This window comes from Oncorhynchus nerka, linkage group LG6 (assembly GCF_034236695.1).
Source record: "Oncorhynchus nerka isolate Pitt River linkage group LG6, Oner_Uvic_2.0, whole genome shotgun sequence".
Classification (NCBI taxonomy): Eukaryota; Metazoa; Chordata; class Actinopteri; order Salmoniformes; family Salmonidae; genus Oncorhynchus; species Oncorhynchus nerka.
The window spans coordinates 13,647,018-13,665,792 of record NC_088401.1 but is presented as its reverse complement, the minus strand read 5'-3'; the positions used below and the strand labels follow the sequence as shown (position 1 = coordinate 13,665,792).

The window sequence follows — 18,775 nt, the reverse complement described above, 5'->3', positions numbered from 1 at the left end:
CTGAATACAACAGGTGTAGTAGACCTTACAGTGAAATGCTGAATACAACAGGTGTAGTAGACCTTACAGTGAAATGCTGAATACAACAGGTGTAGTAGACCTTACAGTGAAATGCTGAATACAACAGGTGTAGTAGACCTTACAGTGAAATGCTGAATACAACAGGTGTAGTAGACCTCACAGTGAAATGCTGAATACAACAGGTGTAGTAGACCTTACAGTGAAATGCTGAATACAGCAGGTGTAGTAGACCTCACAGTGAAATGCTGAATACAACAGGTGTAGTAGACCTTACAGTGAAATGCTGAATACAACAGGTGTAGTAGACCTTACAGTGAAATGCTGAATACAACAGGTGTAGTAGACCTTACAGTGAAATGCTGAATACAACAGGTGTAGTAGACCTTACAGTGAAATGCTGAATACAGCAGGTGTAGTAGACCTTACAGTGAAATGCTGAATACAGCAGGTGTAGTAGACCTTACAGTGAAATGCTGAATACAGCAGGTGTAGTAGACCTTACAGTGAAATGCTGAATACAACAGGTGTAGTAGACCTTACAGTGAAATGCTGAATACAGCAGGTGTAGTAGACCTCACAGTGAAATGCTGAATACAACAGGTGTAGTAGACCTTACAGTGAAATGCTGACTACAACAGGTGTAGTAGACCTCACAGTGAAATGCTGAATACAACAGGTGTAGTAGACCTTACAGTGAAATGCTGAATACAACAGGTGTAGTAGACCTTACAGTGAAATGCTGAATACAACAGGTGTAGTAGACCTTACAGTGAAATGCTGAATACAACAGGTGTAGTAGACCTTACAGTGAAATGCTGAATACAACAGGTGTAGTAGACCTTACAGTGAAATGCTGAATACAACAGGTGTAGTAGACCTCACAGTGAAATGCTGAATACAACAGGTGTAGTAGACCTCACAGTGAAATGCTGAATACAACAGGTGTAGTAGACCTTACAGTGAAATGCTGAATACAACAGGTGTAGTAGACCTTACAGTGAAATGCTGAATACAACAGGTGTAGTAGACCTTACAGTGAAATGCTGAATACAACAGGTGTAGTAGACCTCACAGTGAAATGCTGAATACAACAGGTGTAGTAGACCTCACAGTGAAATGCTGAATACAACAGGTGTAGACCTTACAGTGAAATGCCGAATACAACAGGTGTAGTAGACCTCACAGTGAAATGCTGAATACAACAGGTGTAGTAGACCTTACAGTGAAATGCTGAATACAACAGGTGTAGTAGACCTTACAGTGAAATGCTGAATACAACAGGTGTAGTAGACCTTACAGTGAAATGCTGAATACAACAGGTGTAGTAGACCTCACAGTGAAATGCTGAATACAACAGGTGTAGTAGACCTCACAGTGAAATGCTGAATACAACAGGTGTAGTAGACCTCACAGTGAAATGCTGAATACAACAGGTGTAGTAGACCTCACAGTGAAATGCTGAATACAACAGGTGTAGTAGACCTCACAGTGAAATGCCGAATACAACATGTAACAATGCTTACTTACAAGCCTTTAACCAACAATGTAGTTTTAAGAAAATACTTAACAAAAGTAAGAGATAAGAATCACAAATAATTAAAGAGCAGCAGTAAATAACAATAGTGAGACTGTATACAGGGGGTACTGGTACAGAGTCAATGTGTAGGGGCACCGGTGTCGAGGTAATTGAGGTAGTATGTACATGTAGGTAGAGTTATTCATTTCCATCGCCGCTAACCATATATAAAAAGTAATTGACAAAAGTTGAATAACAATGATCTGTTTATCATGCATACATAAGCATTTCACGAAAAGCCTTCAAGGATAACCAAAAAAGAAACGCAAACAATCATTCCCATTACAACAAAAACACTCAAAGATATTTACCCTGTATATCATATAGGATGTTATCTTAAAGCCTGTTGATGAGCAGCAACTAAATGTAGACGCCACACACTCTGATGATGGTAGATATACCTCTCATCAGGTGCAGGGCTCAACCACAACAGGGCCTGTATTCATGTATTCATTCATGGCTTTCAGATCACAATGAATACAATCATATGTACCGGGAGGGACCTGATCCTAGATCAGCACTCCTACTTAGGGATGCTTTGTGAATACAGGCCCTGATCAGAACGGGATAGAATAGCTTTACAGAGCCCATTGTTAACTCATTTTGTGTAGCTGATAAAGTAGTACAGTCAACCCAGCGTGTACACTGAGTGTACAAAACATTATGAACACCTGCTCTTTCCACCTGCTCTTTCCAGGTGAGGAAAAAAGGGAGGTAAACTCAATATTAGGATATTAGGAAGGTGTTCTTAATGTTTTGTACACTCAGTGTACACTTCCCACCGATCATGTAACAAATATCAGCACATGAGAAAGTAAAGTGAGAGGTCAATATCGGAGCAGCCTGTGACATCAACAAACAAAGAGCCATGGTCTTGGATGTGGTGAGCTGCTCTTTGAGTACCAGGATGACATGAGCACCATGACATTTAACCTGTGATATGATATATTGTTCACTCTGACAGTGCAGTCTTATTTACTGTCATGGACACCAAATGAAGTCTATTTTTACTGGTCATAAATAGGGAAAGGGAAGGGAAGGGGATACCTAGTCAGTTGCACAACTGAACGCATTCAAACCAAATGTGTCTTCCGCATTTAAACCAACCCCTCTGAATCAGATGGTAGCTTAAGAGGTTTCCTTTCTATGTGAGGAAACCAAAAGGAGACAGACAGACCCACTTTAGACTATACATTGTCTCCTCTCACAGTTCTGTTTCCTTCTCGCCGCTGTCACCTGGCAGGCAGTATTCATCGTCTGTGGTTGTGTCAGAGTCCATGTCAAAGGCTGAGTCTGAGTCGGACTCCTCGAAGGCAGCCAGGCTGGAGACGTAGCCCCTGGAGGGCAAGCGCCCCCTGGGGGACAGACTGTCCTGTGACACCCTGCGGTCTGTGGGGGAGGTGGAGGCAGGGTAGGAGGAGCTGGTGGGGCGAGATATGCGTCTGGAGGCTGGGGACCAGAGAGGGGATGGAGGGGTGGTTGCAGGACGCTCTGTATCCCAGAGGAAGTGAGAGGTCTCCAGGCTGCCGGGATTCCACATGCAGCCGGTGGCGGTCGGAGATTGGCAAGTGACCTCTGAACCCCAGGATACATTTCTGGGTAAGGATTTGGATCTAGACTTGCGTGGATCTGTAAAGTTAGCTGTGATTGTTTTACGCTCATTTTTGGAGGTCTGGTCACTAATGACGGACCAGTTATTTACAGCTTGGCTGTCACCAGTGGTTGTGTGTGTGTCCCACATTGGTATTATCCAATCACCTTTGACCCGTAGGTCATCCCAAGTCATGACTTCTTCTCCAAAGGACAGAGAGGGGTCAGTGAGGTAACTGACACTGCTGATCCTGGGGCTGGTGGAGATGCGTCCAGGACCAGAAGGTCGACTGGAGAGCACAGAGCTCACAGAGAAGGAACGTCCGGCCTCCAGACCATATTTGAGATCAGCACAGGAGGAGAAGGAGGCCACACGTCCCTCACTGCCATGCTGGCCCACCCTGGAACCAAACCCTCCTTCCCCTGGCTCACAGAGAAAGGTCGTCTTCTTCGTATGAGGAAGCCTGGGGCTGAGTAACACATTGTGGTTCTTGGAATCCTCGTGGTTGAAATGGAAGACATTGTGGTTCTTGGAATCCTCGTGGTTGAAATGGAAGGCATTGTGGTTCTTGGAATCCTCGTGGTTGAAATGGAAGAGATTGTGGTTCTTGGAATCTTCGTGGTTGAAATGGAAGACATTGTCGTTCTTGGAGTCCTCATGGCTGAAGTGGAAGACGGAGAAAGTGTTCCTGGGGCTGCCTGAGGAGGATCTGTAGGCAGGGAGGCTTGCAGAGCGGCTGGGGCCCCAGGGTTGATGCCTAACAGGGCTGAAGTCTCTCTGAGGAGGTTGCTTTCTGGCTCTACTGATCCTCTCCTCTTGGTAAGCTTCAAACTGTCGCCTGGTTGGGCTGATCTCTGGACTAGAAGGTTGGTTTCTGGGTAGAGTGAAGCTTTTGTCGTTGTAAGCCTCAAATTGAGGAAGGTCCATATCATGAGGCTGGTCTCTGTTTCTAGCCTCTTTGTTGTCTTTTAAACCTTGTGAGTGGTCACATCTAACATTTTCCTTCGTCATATCTGATGTGAGCTCACTGCCAGCCCAGAAAGAGGTTGAAGGTTTGATAAAGCCATCATTCTCCCTCCATCTGTCCTTTCTGTCCTCCTCTGCTTGATTGCTAGATTCGCTACAGTCAGTGCCATCACTAACGTCACTTGCTCTGCTGACAGAGGGAGGCTGGGGTGTCCTCTCCCTCCTCTCGTCATCCAGATGGTTGACTCTGAAGGTCGGCTGGAGTCGACTCAGCACCAGGTCCATTTGGTTCCTTCCCTTCTGCCCCTTCTCTGCCTCTTTCGTTGGGCTCTGAGGTTGTAATAGGACCACTGCACTCTTAAGGAAACTTTCCATTTTACACACAACCTTCTCAGTGTCTAATGCTCCACTGTCATTGGCGATTTGGTATGATTGACAGCTGGGACTTCCTATCACCTGGCTGTGTTGTGACGATTGTGAGAGGTCAGCGGTGAGACGGGAGAGCTCATTTGACTTGATATCTGTGACGACTCGTGTGTCTGGAGTGTGTAGAGGAAAACAGGGTTGTGCAAGTCTAATACTGTCCAATATGGTGGAGGAATCGATCTCAGAAATCCGGTATACAAGTGTCTCAACATCGTCTTCACTGGTCTGTTTGGAGTTGATGATGACATTATCCGTTTCCAAGGCAACAACCTTTGAACTGTTCCGTGACCCAGCCCTGCGATGGCTGTAGAAGGGGTAGCGTTGGGGTGAGGTAGAGGGTGAGAGAGGGGTTTGTGGTGAGGTTGTATGTGTGAACTCATCCAGGGTTGTTCGTGACGACTTGAAAGTGGAGTAGGGCAGGGAGCTAAACCAAGGCTTGTAAAAGCTCACAAAATCAGGAAGGGAGAGAGGGGCAGACGTCTTCCTCTGTGGTCCTAGTGCGGTCGAGTCTGTTCCCGTGTGGTCGAATGTGAACCGTGAAGTGTGGTTGCTAACACGCTCTGAGAGAGCTCGCCCTCCCTCCTTCACCGTTGTATCAGGCATTATGGATAAATTATGCATTGAGTCTCCCCTCCAGACCTGTAGTTTGGTGGTCCTGGGGGTTTGGGGAGACAGAAGTGACATAGCCCGGGTGGGGCTCCCCAATCTCAGGGAGGTGAAGATGGCAGGACACCCTACACTACGGAGGGGTCTGGTTGGGGCCGTAGAGCTGGTCAGGTCAGCTGGGCTCTGACTTGAATGAGACTGTGACAGCCTCCTACTGGTTTCCTCAGAGCGTTGTGGCTCCAGAGACTCCTGCCACGCTCTATGTGATGTTACCCTCTCTTCCACCGGGTACTGGTGTTTCTTAGGGAGCGGGCCAGGCTGCCTGTGAACGTCCTCTCCCCAAGAGGTGGTGCGCTGAGTGGGGAGAAGGGAGGAGTAGAGGGGTCCAGGGTGGTGGTCATACTCAGGGATATGGGGGTGTAGCTGGCTGGGGACAACGGTTGGGTGTAGGGGATAGGGTTACTGGGGACGTAGCTGGTTTTAAGTATTAGTGGTTGGGGGGTTGTGGTAGGGGTGTAGGCGGTTTTAGGGGACTGCAGTTGGGATGGGGTGGTGTGGGTGTTTTGCACTGTGTTATTGGAGTTATTGATGCTGCTTTGGGGATTAACACCTGTGATATCATTGGTGCTACAGGGGCCTGTGTTATTGTTGCTAGAAGTGCATGAGAGGCTGGATGTGTGGTTGTTGTTGTTGTGGTTGATAGTGGTGGTGGTAGTGGGACTGAGGAGGGGGGAACTGGGATTAGACCCACTGTCCTCTAGACTGGTGTATTGTCTCCGGCTAGTAGACCTCAGTGTGGTTCCTCTGGGAAGAGGCTGACTCCTTAGAGATTCCAGGTGGCCATATTGGGATGGTGGAGAGGAAGACAGATGGACGGTGGTTGCACCTGATCTCTCTAAGGGCGGACGTCTCTCTACACCACTAAACAAAAGAGTCTGCTTACTGGGGAAGGTTTTGTTGGGATAAACCCTGGAAGTCTGGGGAAGGTTGGTGCGGGGTGTGCCCTCTGTGTTTTGGTAATTGGGCGAGGTTGAAAATAGGTGTGTTCTGTGTGTGTCTGCTTCTCTGTGTTTGGAAGTTGGTAAGGGGAGGGGCCTTGACCTCTCTTTTGTCCTGTAAGTGGGGGAAGCTGAATAGGGGAGGGACTTGGACCTCTCTGTGTCTCCGTCATTGGATGAGGTTAAGGAAAGGTGTGCCCTAATTGTCTTTGATGCTCTGTCATTGTTTACAGTTGGAGAGAAATGTGGACCTGAAGTCTCTCCATCCCTGTGACTGGTTGGAGAGGAGATAGAGGGAGCGTTGGTCTCTGAGTGGGTGGAGCTAGCAATAGTGTTGAGCCTCCTCAGGGAGAGAAGGTGGCTACTGGTTGTTAGTTTGGAACTCAGCAGTGACGGCTGGTCTCCTTGACGACCAGCCTGTGACACTCCCCTGTGTACATTCAGGTTTGGAGAGAAGGGAGAGGTGGGAGTATCTGGGAAGTCAATTCCACCCTCTACCCCTCGGTTGTTCAGCCTCCCCCAACTCACATCCAGAGAGACAGAATTAGAAACTGGGGCCTTTGTTGGGTGGTCTAGTTTGTGGCTGGGGGTACTCCCCTCAAACCAGCCCCCCACTGTGCTTCTGCTGCTAGCCAGGGTTGAAGCCCTCTCATGGGCTTGAGATCCGAGGGTCAACCCCCTCTCCCCAACACGTTGGTTCTTGGTCTCCAAAAACTGTTGTTGTTGCTGTTGCACTACAGAGTCAGTCCCGAGAGGGTCGTGCAGCTTCAAAAAAGTTCCCCCCTCGCCCACTTCCAGTCCACTCCCTTGGGGTTCCTGTCCGGGCTCGCTGGTTGCCTTGCTAACCACGCCAATGTCGGTGCAGGCGACACCCCGCTTGTTCCTGCGTATTCGGACACTCCAGTGAGGGGCGAGAGCTGACTCCAGCGTGGAGGACAACATGTCTGCCTTGGAGTCCTCTTCCTCTTTAACAGGAGGTGACGTCACTTCCTCTTCCTCTGAAGGGTGATTGGCTATGAAATCATCTCTGTTCACCTGTCGAGAAAGTTCAATGTTCAAATCAGATTATACTGATATCAAACATTAGGGACATATATGTTAATTAAGCTATAAACTTACATCAAAGGGTGCAATCTCAATCTACCATTGAACTGATTTTCAGTTGACCTATTTTGCTTTTTCCTAGATCAAACTGCAGCATGTAATGGTGTTCATGTGTCAACACTGTCTTGTCACTCCATGCTTACTGAGGCTATCTGGGCTGAGAGGTAGAGGCTATCTGGGCTGAGAGGTAGAGGCTATCTGGGCTGAGAGGTAGAGGCTATCTGGGCTGAGAGGTAGAGGCTATCTGGGCTGAGAGGTAGAGGCTATCTGGGCTGAGAGGTAGAGGCTATCTGGGCTGAGAGGTAGAGGCTATCTGGGCTGAGAGGTAGAGGCTATCTGGGCTGAGAGGTAGAGGCTATCTGGGCCGAGAGGTAGAGGATATCTGGGCTGAGAGGTAGAGGCTATCTGGGCTGAGAGGTAGAGGCTATCTGGGCTGAGAGGTAGAGGCTATCTGGGCTGAGAGGTAGAGGCTATCTGGGCTGAGAGGTAGAGGCTATCTGGGCTGAGAGGTAGAAGCTCAACGTGTTAGACAAAGACATTTAATCTGACAGGGAAAAGCAAATAGTGTACTAATTGAAACTGAAGCAGGACTCTTGTTACTGTTGAGGGAAATTCGATCCAAAGATTAATGCAGAGACGATATAATTGTATAATAGAAAAATCTTTAATACAAGCAGCAGCAGGGGAGATCTAGCTCTGATTTCACAGGGAAGAACTCAAATGGTTCCATGTCCCTTATATAGTGAGACGGTAATAATACAATCATATTGTTCACACAACAGTTCTTTCAATATATCAACAGTTCCCGAAACACAATGGCCTTGTCTTAGGGTGTAAACATACCAGGAGTCTATGAAAGGCATAACATCACAGCTCAACACAGAACATTTCCATTTGGGAGGCTCATCCCAAATTCTGACACCACATTCCCATGGAAATGTTACGAAGAGAATAAGTCAAGAACCAACAGGTTTATTTCCAACAGGGTTGGATGTCAATTCCATGTAAATTCCAGTCAACTCAAAAAGTGAACCAAATTTCAATTCCAAATTGAAAAGCCTGGAAGACATTTAGAATTTCAGTGTACTTCCTGAATTGAAATGGAATTGACCCCAACCATGATTTCCAAGTACATGAGATGTCCACGGAAACACAACTCTTCTTCTCCTCCCCAAACAGGCATTCCATGATGGTTGTTTCACATGACGAAATGTTCCTACTGACATTCATAAGGAGTTCATGTCTTAAGTGAATTCATAATATGGACTCCATGACGCCTCCATAATGCCATATAGCAGACAGTTAATGTTAGCTTATGGCAACACCTGTAATGACAAAAACCGGTGACATGAACTGTTATCCCGACTGTTAATAATATGTGTTACGTCATTAGGCTTTATAACAGAGGGGTCAAGTAAAGTGTCATCGATAACGTTGTCACTAAATGGTAATGCCTTGTGTTGACCTGCGCATGCTGAGCCCTGGGTGCCTTTCCTTACCTCTCTCTGAGAACTGCCACAGTAGGGAGACGTGGAGGTGAAAAACAACATAACAAATCATTAGAATGAATATTAATGGTTATCATACTAACATGCATTAGGTAGGACACACACACGCACACACACCTCCTCCAGTGTGTTCCACATTCACCTCCGTGACCCTGATCAACAGGATCAACTGCTTTCCATCAGCTCTCTCTCCTGTCGTCTCTCACTCTCTCTCTCCTTCTCTAGTCTTTCCTCCTCTCCCCTTCTCTAGTCTCTCACTCTCTCTCCCCTTCTCTAGTCTCTCACTCTCTCTCCCCTTCTCTAGTCTTTCCTCCTCTCCCCTTCTCTAGTCTTTCCTCCTCTCCCCTTCTCTAGTCTTTCCTCCTCTCCCCTTCTCTTGTCTTTCCTCCTCTCCCCTTCTCTTGTCTTTCCTCCTCTCCCCTTCTCTTGTCTTTCCTCCTCTCCCCTTCTCTTGTCTTTCCTCCTCTCCCCTTCTCTAGTCTTTCCTCCTCTCCCCTTCTCTAGTCTCTCACTCTCTCTCCCCTTCTCTAGTCTCTCACTCTCTCTCACCTTCTCTAGTCTTTCCTCCTCTCCCCTTCTCTAGTCTCTCACTCTCTCTCCCCTTCTCTAGTCTCTCACTCTCTCTCCCCTTCTCTAGTCTTTCCTCCTCTCCCCTTCTCTAGTCTTTCCTCCTCTCCCCTTCTCTAGTCTTTCCTCCTCTCCCCTTCTCTTGTCTTTCCTCCTCTCCCCTTCTCTTGTCTTTCCTCCTCTCCCCTTCTCTTGTCTTTCCTCCTCTCCCCTTCTCTTGTCTTTCCTCCTCTCCCCTTCTCTAGTCTTTCCTCCTCTCCCCTTCTCTAGTCTCTCCTCCTCTCCACTTCTCTAGTCTTTCCTCCTCTCCCCTTCTCTAGTCTCTCACTCTCTCTCCCCTTCTCTAGTCTTTCCTCCTCTCCCCTTCTCTTGTCTTTCCTCCTCTCCCCTTCTCTAGTCTCTCACTCTCTCTCCCCTTCTCTAGTCTCTTACTCTCACTCTCTCTCCCCTTCTCTTGTCTTTCCTCCTCTCCTCTCCCCTTCTCTTGTCTTTCCTCCTCTCCCCTTCTCTAGTCTTTCCTCCTCTCCCCTTCTCTAGTCTTTCCTCCTCTCCCTTCTCTAGTCTTTCCTCCTCTCCCCTTCTCTAGTCTTTCCTCCTCTCCCCTTCTCTTGTCTTTCCTCCTCTCCCCTTCTCTAGTCTTTCCTCCTCTCCCCTTCTCTAGTCTTTCCTCCTCTCCCCTTCTCTAGTCTTTCCTCCTCTCCCCTTCTCTTGTCTTTCCTCCTCTCCCCTTCTCTTGTCTTTCCTCCTCTCCCCTTCTCTTGTCTTTCCTCCTCTCCCTTCTCTTGTCTTTCCTCCTCTCCCCTTCTCTAGTCTTTCCTCCTCTCCCCTTCTCTAGTCTCTCCTCCTCTCCACTTCTCTAGTCTTTCCTCCTCTCCCATTCTCTAGTCTCTCACTCTCTCTCCCCTTCTCTAGTCTTTCCTCCTCTCCCCTTCTCTTGTCTTTCCTCCTCTCCCCTTCTCTAGTCTCTCACTCTCTCTCCCCTTCTCTTGTCTTTCCTCCTCTCCCCTTCTCTAGTCTCTCACTCTCTCTCCCCTTCTCTAGTCTCTCACTCTCTCTCCCCTTCTCTAGTCTTTCCTCCTCTCCCCTTCTCTTGTCTTTCCTCCTCTCCCCTTCTGTAGTCTCTCACTCTCTCTCCCCTTCTCTAGTCTCTCACTCTCTCTCCCCTTCTCTTGTCTTTCCTCCTCTCCCCTTCTCTTGTCTTTCCTCCTCTCCCCTTCTCTTGTCTTTCCTCCTCTCCCCTTCTCTAGTCTTTCCTCATCTCCCCTTCTCTAGTCTCTCACTCTCTCTCCCCTTCTCTAGTCTCTCACTCTCTCTCCCCTTCTCTTGTCTTTCCTCCTCTCCCCTTCTCTAGTCTCTCACTCTCTCTCCCCTTCTCTAGTCTCTCACTCTCTCTCCCCTTCTCTTGTCTTTCCTCCTCTCCCCTTCTCTTGTCTTTCCTCCTCTCCCCTTCTCTTGTCTTTCCTCCTCTCCCCTTCTCTAGTCTCTCACTCTCTCTCCCCTTCTCTTGTCTTTCCTCCTCTCCCCTTCTCTTGTCTTTCCTCCTCTCCCCTTCTCTAGTCTTTCCTCCTCTCCCCTTCTCTAGTCTCTCACTCTCTCTCCCCTTCTCTTGTCTTTCCTCCTCTCCCCTTCTCTAGTCTCTCACTCTCTCTCCCCTTCTCTAGTCTCTCACTCTCTCTCCCCTTCTCTAGTCTCTCACTCTCTCTCCCCTTCTCTTGTCTTTCCTCCTCTCCCCTTCTCTTGTCTTTCCTCCTCTCCCCTTCTCTAGTCTCTCACTCTCTCCCCCCTTCTCTTGTCTTTCCTCCTCTCCCCTTCTCTTGTCTTTCCTCCTCTCCCCTTCTCTAGTCTCTCACTCTCTCTCCCCTTCTCTAGTCTCTCACTCTCTCTCCCCTTCTCTAGTCTCTCACTCTCTCCCCTTCTCTAGTCTCTCACTCTCTCTCCCCTTCTCTTGTCTTTCCTCCTCTCCCCTTCTCTAGTCTCTCACTCTCTCTCCCCTTCTCTAGTCTCTCACTCTCTCTCCCCTTCTCTAGTCTCTCACTCTCTCTCCCGTTCTCTTGTCTTTCCTCCTCTCCCCTTCTCTAGTCTCTCACTCTCTCTCCCCTTCTCTTGTCTTTCCTCCTCTCCCCTTCTCTAGTCTTTCCTCCTCTTCCCTTCTCTAGTCTTTCCTCCTCTCCCCTTCTCTAGTCTTTCCTCCTCTCCCCTTCTCTAGTCTTTCCTCCTCTCCCCTTCTCTTGTCTTTCCTTCTCTCCCCTTCTCTAGTCTTTCCTCCTCTCCCCTTCTCTAGTCTTTCCTCCTCTCCCCTCCTCTTGTCTTTCCTTCTCTCCCCTTCTCTAGTCTTTCCTCCTCTCCCCTTCTCTAGTCTTTCCTCCTCTCCCCTTCTCTAGTCTTTCCTCCTCTCCCCTTCTCTAGTCTTTCCTCCTCTCCCCTTCTCTTGTCTTTCCTCCTCTCCCCTTCTCTAGTCTTTCCTCCTCTCCCCTTCTCTAGTCTTTCCTCCTCTCCCCTCTCTAGTCTTTCCTCCTCTCCCCTTCTCTAGTCTTTCCTCCTCTCCCCTTCTCTAGTCTTTCCTCATCTCCCCTTCTCTCTCTGTTCCTCTCATGATTTATGTTCATGTTTACCTGGGATTGTTTAGCAATAGTGGAAAAGTGAAACTAATAATTAATGCCATAAATCACACTTGTAATAACTTGTCTTTATCATGTAATTGTCATGTCTTGAGACAGACGTACGCATGCATGCACACCACACACACAAACGTGTTTTTCTGTCCTCGTGGGGACCTAAAATTAATTTCCATTCAAAATCATATTTTCCCTAACACCTGACCCTAACCCTAACCTCTAATCCTAGTTCTAACACCTAACCCTGAACCTGACCCTAACCCTAACCCCAACCCTAATTCTAACCCTAACCTTAACCCCTACCCCTTACCCCTAACCCTAGTTGTAAACATAACCCTAGTTCTAAACATAACCCTAACCCCTTACCCCTAACCCTAGTTCTAACCCTAACCCTAGTTCTAACCATAACCCTAACCCCTTACCCCTACCCCTAGTTCTAACCCTAAACCTAACCCTAACCCTAACCCCTAACCCCTAACCCTAGTTCTAACCCTAACCCCTTACCCCTAACCCCTAACCCTAACCCTAGTTCTAACCATAACCCTAACCCCTTACCCTAACCCTTGTTCTAACCATAACCCTAGTTCTAACCATAATCCTAACCCCTAACCCCTTACCCCTTACCCCTAACCCTAGTTCTAACCCTAACCCTAACCCCTTACCCCTTACCCCTACCCCTAACCTCTAACCCCTAACCCTAACCCCTATCCCCTAAGCCCTAACCCCTAATCCTCTAACCCCTAACCCCCAACCCCTTACCCCTAAACCTTAACCCCTAACCCTAACCTCTAACCTCTAGCCCCTAACCCTTAACCCCTAACCTCTAGCCCCTAACCTCTAGCCCCTAACCTCTAACCTCTAGCCCCTAACCCTAACCCTTAACCCCTAACCTCTAACCCCTAACCCTTAACCCATAATCCTAGTTCTAACCCCTAAACTTAAAATAGCATTTATCCTTGTGGGGACTTTTGGGGATTTTAGGGCCCTACGAGGATAGAAGAATACACTCACTCACACACACACACACGCACACACACGCACACGCACGCACACACACGCACGCACGCACGCACGCACGCACACACACACACACACACACACACACACACACACACACACATCCTTGTTTTATGGAGCAGTGTTTATGTAAATCTATCTGTGACAAACACACATGCTGATAGAAAGGCTGAGGGTCTTGAAGATAAATAAAATCTCTGAACACTGAAGAGAACTGTATAATGTACAAACCCCAGCATTTACAGTATACAACCAAGCTTCAATATTTCACCTGTGTAGATAGTCACCCCCTTCTGTGCTGTGGCTTTTAGTCTGGGTTGTGTGTGTGTGTGTGTGTGCCTGTGCGTGTGTGTGTGTGTGTGTGTGTGTGCGTGCGTGTGCATGCGTGCGCCTGTGCGTGTGTGTGTGTGTGTGTGTTTGTGGGGTGTCTCACCTGTCTGTTATATCCCCCTGCTGTTGGTACTGAGTGGTGTTGGAGCGCACTGATCACTTTCCACTTTGTTTTCACAACGATTCTTCTCCTGGGATTGCCTCACATCTTGGTGTCTCCAAGGCAACAACACACCTAAGTATCCATGGAAACCAATTGATTTATTACATTCATAATGATCTGCTCCAGCCACTAAACACTCTGATACATAAAGGCTGTCATTACGCTGCTGACTGATATGCCAGCTAACACACCGACACAGACAGAGATCTGACAATAATCTAACATAGATACGCCCATATCTCTCACTGATGTTGGCGGAACAAGTCAATCATGTATGTCACAGAGCAACAATCTCTCTGGCATACATCTATCTGATGACATCTGTCTCTGCCCGGACTAATGTAACCAATCACAACCTGTCCAAATAATCCCACTAAAAATCTGATTATCCTCCCTGATTCTGAACATAATCTGGTCACTGAGAAAGATAAAGTAATCAGAGAGTACTATACCTCAGGGAGATGCAGTGATTACCATCTCAACAACACTGATGTGGCCTGTCCTGGGCTGGCCTGTCCTGGGCTGTCCTTGCTGCTACAGTTAAATCCAATGTGACCACAGTATATCTTAAAGCCTTTGGCTCTCCTTGGCACGGAAGTCATGTAAGGATTTTCTGTCTGTCTGTCTGTCTGTCTGTCTGTCTGTCTGTCTGTCTGTCTGTCTGTCTGTCTGTCTGTCTGTCTGTCTGTCTGTCTGTCTGTCTGTCTGTCTGCCTGTCTGCCTGTCTGTCTGTCTGTCTGTCACTCTCTATCTCTCTGCCTGTTTACTTGTCTGTTCGTCACTCTCTATCTCTCTGCCTGTTTACTTGTCTGTTCGTCACTCTCTATCTCTCTGCCTGTTTACTTGTCTGTTCGTCACTCTCTATCTCTCTGCCTGTTTACTTGTCTGGTCGTCACTCTCTATCTCTCTGCCTGTTTACTTGTCTGTTCGTCACTCTCTATCTCTCTGCCTGTTTACTTGTCTGTTCGTCACTCTCTATCTCTCTGCCTGTTTACTTGTCTGTTCGTCACTCTCTATCTCTCTGCCTGTTTACTTGTCTGTTCGTCACTCTCTATCTCTCTGCCTGTTTACTTGTCTGTTCGTCACTCTCTATCTCTCTGTCTGTTTACTTGTCTGTTCGTCACTCTCTATCTCTCCGTCTGTCCATGTTCTGTTTTTCTTTCTTTCATTCTCTTTCTCCCTCCCCTTTTCTCCCGCCCAGTCCAGGGGCTTAGCCCTATAGGAGGGAGAAACAAGCCATACACAAGCTGCAACGCCTTTCCTGTAGAAAAGACTTGTTTGGCTGTAAGGCTTACTAAGCCCTGTATCATACCAGGACAACGTGGCAGGACATGCTATAAGCAAAGTTCTTCTGTGGTAGTCATTCCTCTATCACAGAGGTTAATGCCAAGTTCAACAGACCGCAGGGAAGATTCTCTCAATGTTTTCCCTCTTTTTCTCTCCCACAGGTCAGGAGAGGACATCCTGCATTAAGATCAAATCAGTGCATCGATGTCAACAAGGAAAAATAGGTGAACATGTTCTAGTCACAGATACACGCAATGTTGTAGGCTGCCTAAATCCTCCAAATGATGACAAAACTAAATTGGCATCACTGGCATGCATACAGCACCCACAATGCAAACCAAACATCCCTCCTAAAGGAAAGCTTCAGATTGCGTTCTGAGTAAATACAACTTAGTCTAACCACTCTGCACTCTACAGCTGTCTGCATGTGCTTCAAGGCTTCACTCTGCACATATCTAATATGTACAGTACAACATGTAAGATCATACCTGAAGGCTCTATAGATCATACCTGTAGGCTCTATAGATCATACCTGTAGAATCTATAGATCATACCTGAAGGCTCTCTAGATTATACCTGTAGACTCTATAGATCATACCTGTAGACTCTATATATCATACCTGTAGACTCTATTGATCATACCTGTAGACTCTATATATCATACCTGTAGACTCTATATATCATACCTGTAGACTCTATAGATCATACCTGTAGACTCTATAGATCATACCTGTAGACTCTATTGATCATATCTGTAGACTCTATATATCATACCTGTAGACTCTATAGATCATACCTGTAGACTCTGTATATCATACCTGTAGACTCTATATATCATACCTGTAGACTCTATAGATCATACCTGTAGACTCTATAGATCATACCTGTAGACTCTATAGATCATACCTGAAGGCTCCATAGATCATACCTGTAGACTCTATATATCATACCTGTAGACTCTATATATCATACCTGTAGACTCTATAGATCATACCTGTAGACTCTATAGATCATACCTGTAGACTCTATATATCATACCTGTAGACTATATAGATCATACCTGTAGGCTCTATAGATCATACCTGAAGGCTCTATAGATCATACCTGTAGACTCTATATATCATACCTGTAGACTCTAAAGATCATACCTGTAGACTCTGTAGATCATACCTGTAAACTCTATAGATCATACCTGTAGACTCTATAGATCATACCTGTAGACTCTATCATACCTGTAGGCTCTATATATCATACCTGTAGGGTCTCTATAGATGAATACCTGTAGACTCTATATATCATACCTGTAGACTCTATATATCATACCTGTAGACTCTATATATCATACGTGTAGACTCTATATATCATACCTGTAGACTCTATATATCATACCTGTAGACTCTATTGATCATACCTGTAGACTCTATAGATCATAACTCTATGACAGGTCAGCTCTACGGATAATTCCAATGAAAGCTCAGAGGCCTGTAACAAGACAGATGTACAGTACCAGTCAAATGTTTGGACACACCTACACATTCAAGGGTTTTTCTTTTCTACATTGTAGAATAATAGTAAAGACATCAAACCTACCTTCTGTCTTCTGTATACCAACCCTACCTTGTCACAACACAACTGATTGGCTCAAACGCATTACAGTTTTTTTTCAATTGCTAACAAGCATCGGTAAATCCTGAAGCCACTTTTTCAAAACTCTTCACACAGTCTGCATTACCAACACGCATGTCACGTTCTGACCTTAGTTCCTTTGTTTTTGTCTTTGTTTTAGTATGGTCAGGGCGTGAGTTGGGTGGGTTGTCTATGTTCTTTTTTCTATGATTTGGAATTTCTGTGTTTGGCCTGGTATGGTTCTCAATCAGAGGCAGCTGTCAATCGTTGTCCCTGATTGAGAACCATACTTAGGTAGCCTGTTTTCACCCTTGAGTTGTGGGTGATTATTTTCTGTTGTGTGTCTTCACCAGACAGGACTGTTTCGTTGGTTCGCTTTGTTGTTTCTTATTTCAGTGTTCAGTTTGATTAATGAAATATTAACATCGTGAACCCTTACCACGCTGAGCTTTGATCCTCACCTTCTTCCACCGACAACGGCCCTGACAACGCATCTGAGGCCAAACAGTTCATCTCACCTCCAAAACTCACTCAAAACACCAAAACACTTCATACATGTCTCAAAATAAGCTCGTTGGACCAGAACACTGGCAACAATTCTCACTCTGAAAGCATACACCATCACGCATAACACACTGTCCTAAAAAACACTAACAACAGGGAGCATTACATAAATGATTAACTTTTCTCTTTGAAGTTTGAAAGATTTTTCACATAAATCAGTATTTTATTATATAAAAAGAATAACACCTTTTCACTTTACTGACTGTACTAAAGTATATGTAACAAGAATCAATCAGAAATGCAGCAGTTTGCTTCAATCTCCTTGATTTTTTTCTATATCTTTGCATATAGTAATTTACTTGTGAAAAATAGAAAGTTGAAACAAAAAACTACTTCCTTAAATTCCAGGGCTGCAATAATAATAATTTAAAAAACATCATCAACATGTATAGTATAATCACTCATACTGTACAGTACTGTGAGGGTTCTAGTTCTCATCAACATGTATAATCACTCATACTGCACAGTACTGTGAGGGTTCTAGTTCTCATCAACATGTATAGTATAATCACTCATACTGTACAGTACTGTGAGGGTTCTAGTTCTCATCAACATGTATAGTATAATTTACATTTACATTTAAGTCATTTAGCAGACGCTCTTATCCAGAGCGACTTACAAATTGGTGCTTTCACCTTATGACATCCAGTGGAACAGCCACTTTACAATAGTGCATCTAGGTCTTTTAAGGGGGGAGGGGAGAAGGATTACTTTATCCTATCCTAGGTATTCCTTAAAGAGGTGGGGTTTCAGGTGTCTCCGGAAGGTGGTGATTGACTCCGCTGTCCTGGCGTCGTGAGGGAGTTTGTTCCACCATTGGGGGGCCAGAGCAGCGAACAGTTTTGACTGGGCTGAGCGGGAACTGTACTTCCTCAGTGGTAGGGAGGCGAGCAGGCCAGAGGTGGATGAACGCAGTGCCCTTGTTTGGGTGTAGGGCCTGATCAGAGCCTGGAGGTAGTGAGGTGCCGTTCCCCTCACAGCTCCGTAGGCAAGCACCATGGTCTTGTAGCGGATGCGAGCTTCAACTGGAAGCCAGTGGAGAGAGCGGAGGAGCGGGGTGACGTGAGAGAACTTGGGAAGGTTGAACACCAGACGGGCTGCGGCGTTCTGGATGAGTTGTAGGGGTTTAATGGCACAGGCAGGAGCCCAGCCAACAGCGAGTTGCAGTAATCCAGACGGGAGATGACAAGTGCCTGGATTAGGACCTGCGCCGCTTCCTGTGTGAGGCAGGGTCGTACTCTGCGGATGTTGTAGAGCATGAACCTACAGGAACGGGCCACCGCCTTGATGTTATTTGAGAACGACAGGGTGTTGTCCAGGGTCACGCCAAGGTTCTTAGCGCTCTGGGACGAGGACACAATGGAGTTGTCAACCGTGATGGCGAGATCATGGAACGGGCAGTCCTTCCCCGGGAGGAAGAGCAGCTCCGTCTTGCCGAGGTTCAGCTTGAGGTGATGATCCGTCATCCACACTGATATGTCTGCCAGACATGCAGAGATGCGATTCGCCACCTGGTCGTCAGAAGGGGGAAAGGAGAAAATTAATTGTGTGTCGTCTGCATAGCAATGATAGGAGAGACCATGTGAGGTTATGACAGAGCCAAGTGACTTGGTGTATAGCGAGAATAGGAGAGGGCCTAGAACAGAGCCCTGGGGGACACCAGTGGTGAGAGCACGTGGTGAGGAGACGGATTCTCGCCACGCCACCTGGTAGGAGCGACCTGTCAGGTAGGACGCAATCCAAGCGTGGGCCGCGCCGGAGATGCCCAACTCGGAGAGGGTGGAGAGGAGGATCTGATGGTTCACAGTAT

The 18,775-nt window shown here is 46.8% G+C and overlaps 1 protein-coding gene across 3 annotated transcripts; it reads right to left on the bottom strand.

Moving 5' to 3' along the window:
- Positions 1 to 1,312: 1,312 nt before the first annotated feature.
- Positions 1,313 to 14,620, bottom strand: LOC115125560 (uncharacterized). Of its 3 annotated transcripts, XR_003862991.2 has the most exons (4): positions 13,941 to 14,620; positions 13,429 to 13,560; positions 8,788 to 8,800; positions 7,226 to 8,613 (listed from the first exon to the last, which is right to left on the bottom strand). XR_003862991.2 is itself a non-coding variant. In XM_029655077.2 (3 exons), exon 3 carries the CDS (start codon positions 5,262 to 5,264, stop codon positions 2,802 to 2,804), a length of 2,463 nt encoding a protein of 820 aa, XP_029510937.2. In that variant the 5' UTR covers positions 5,265 to 7,219; positions 13,429 to 13,560; positions 13,941 to 14,620; the 3' UTR covers positions 1,313 to 2,801. The 3 variants fall into 3 exon arrangements, 1 of the variants encoding a protein (XP_029510937.2); XM_029655077.2 differs by lacking the exons at positions 7,226 to 8,613; positions 8,788 to 8,800 and adding an exon at positions 1,313 to 7,219; XR_010464037.1 differs by having other exon boundaries at positions 7,226 to 8,800.
- Positions 14,621 to 18,775: the final 4,155 nt, after the last annotated feature.

What these genes read in the sequence shown, in the direction of transcription:
- LOC115125560 (XM_029655077.2), bottom strand. Translation starts at nt 5,264, where the DNA reads ATGTCACTTCTGTCTCCCCAAACCCCCAGGACCACCAAACTACAGGTC.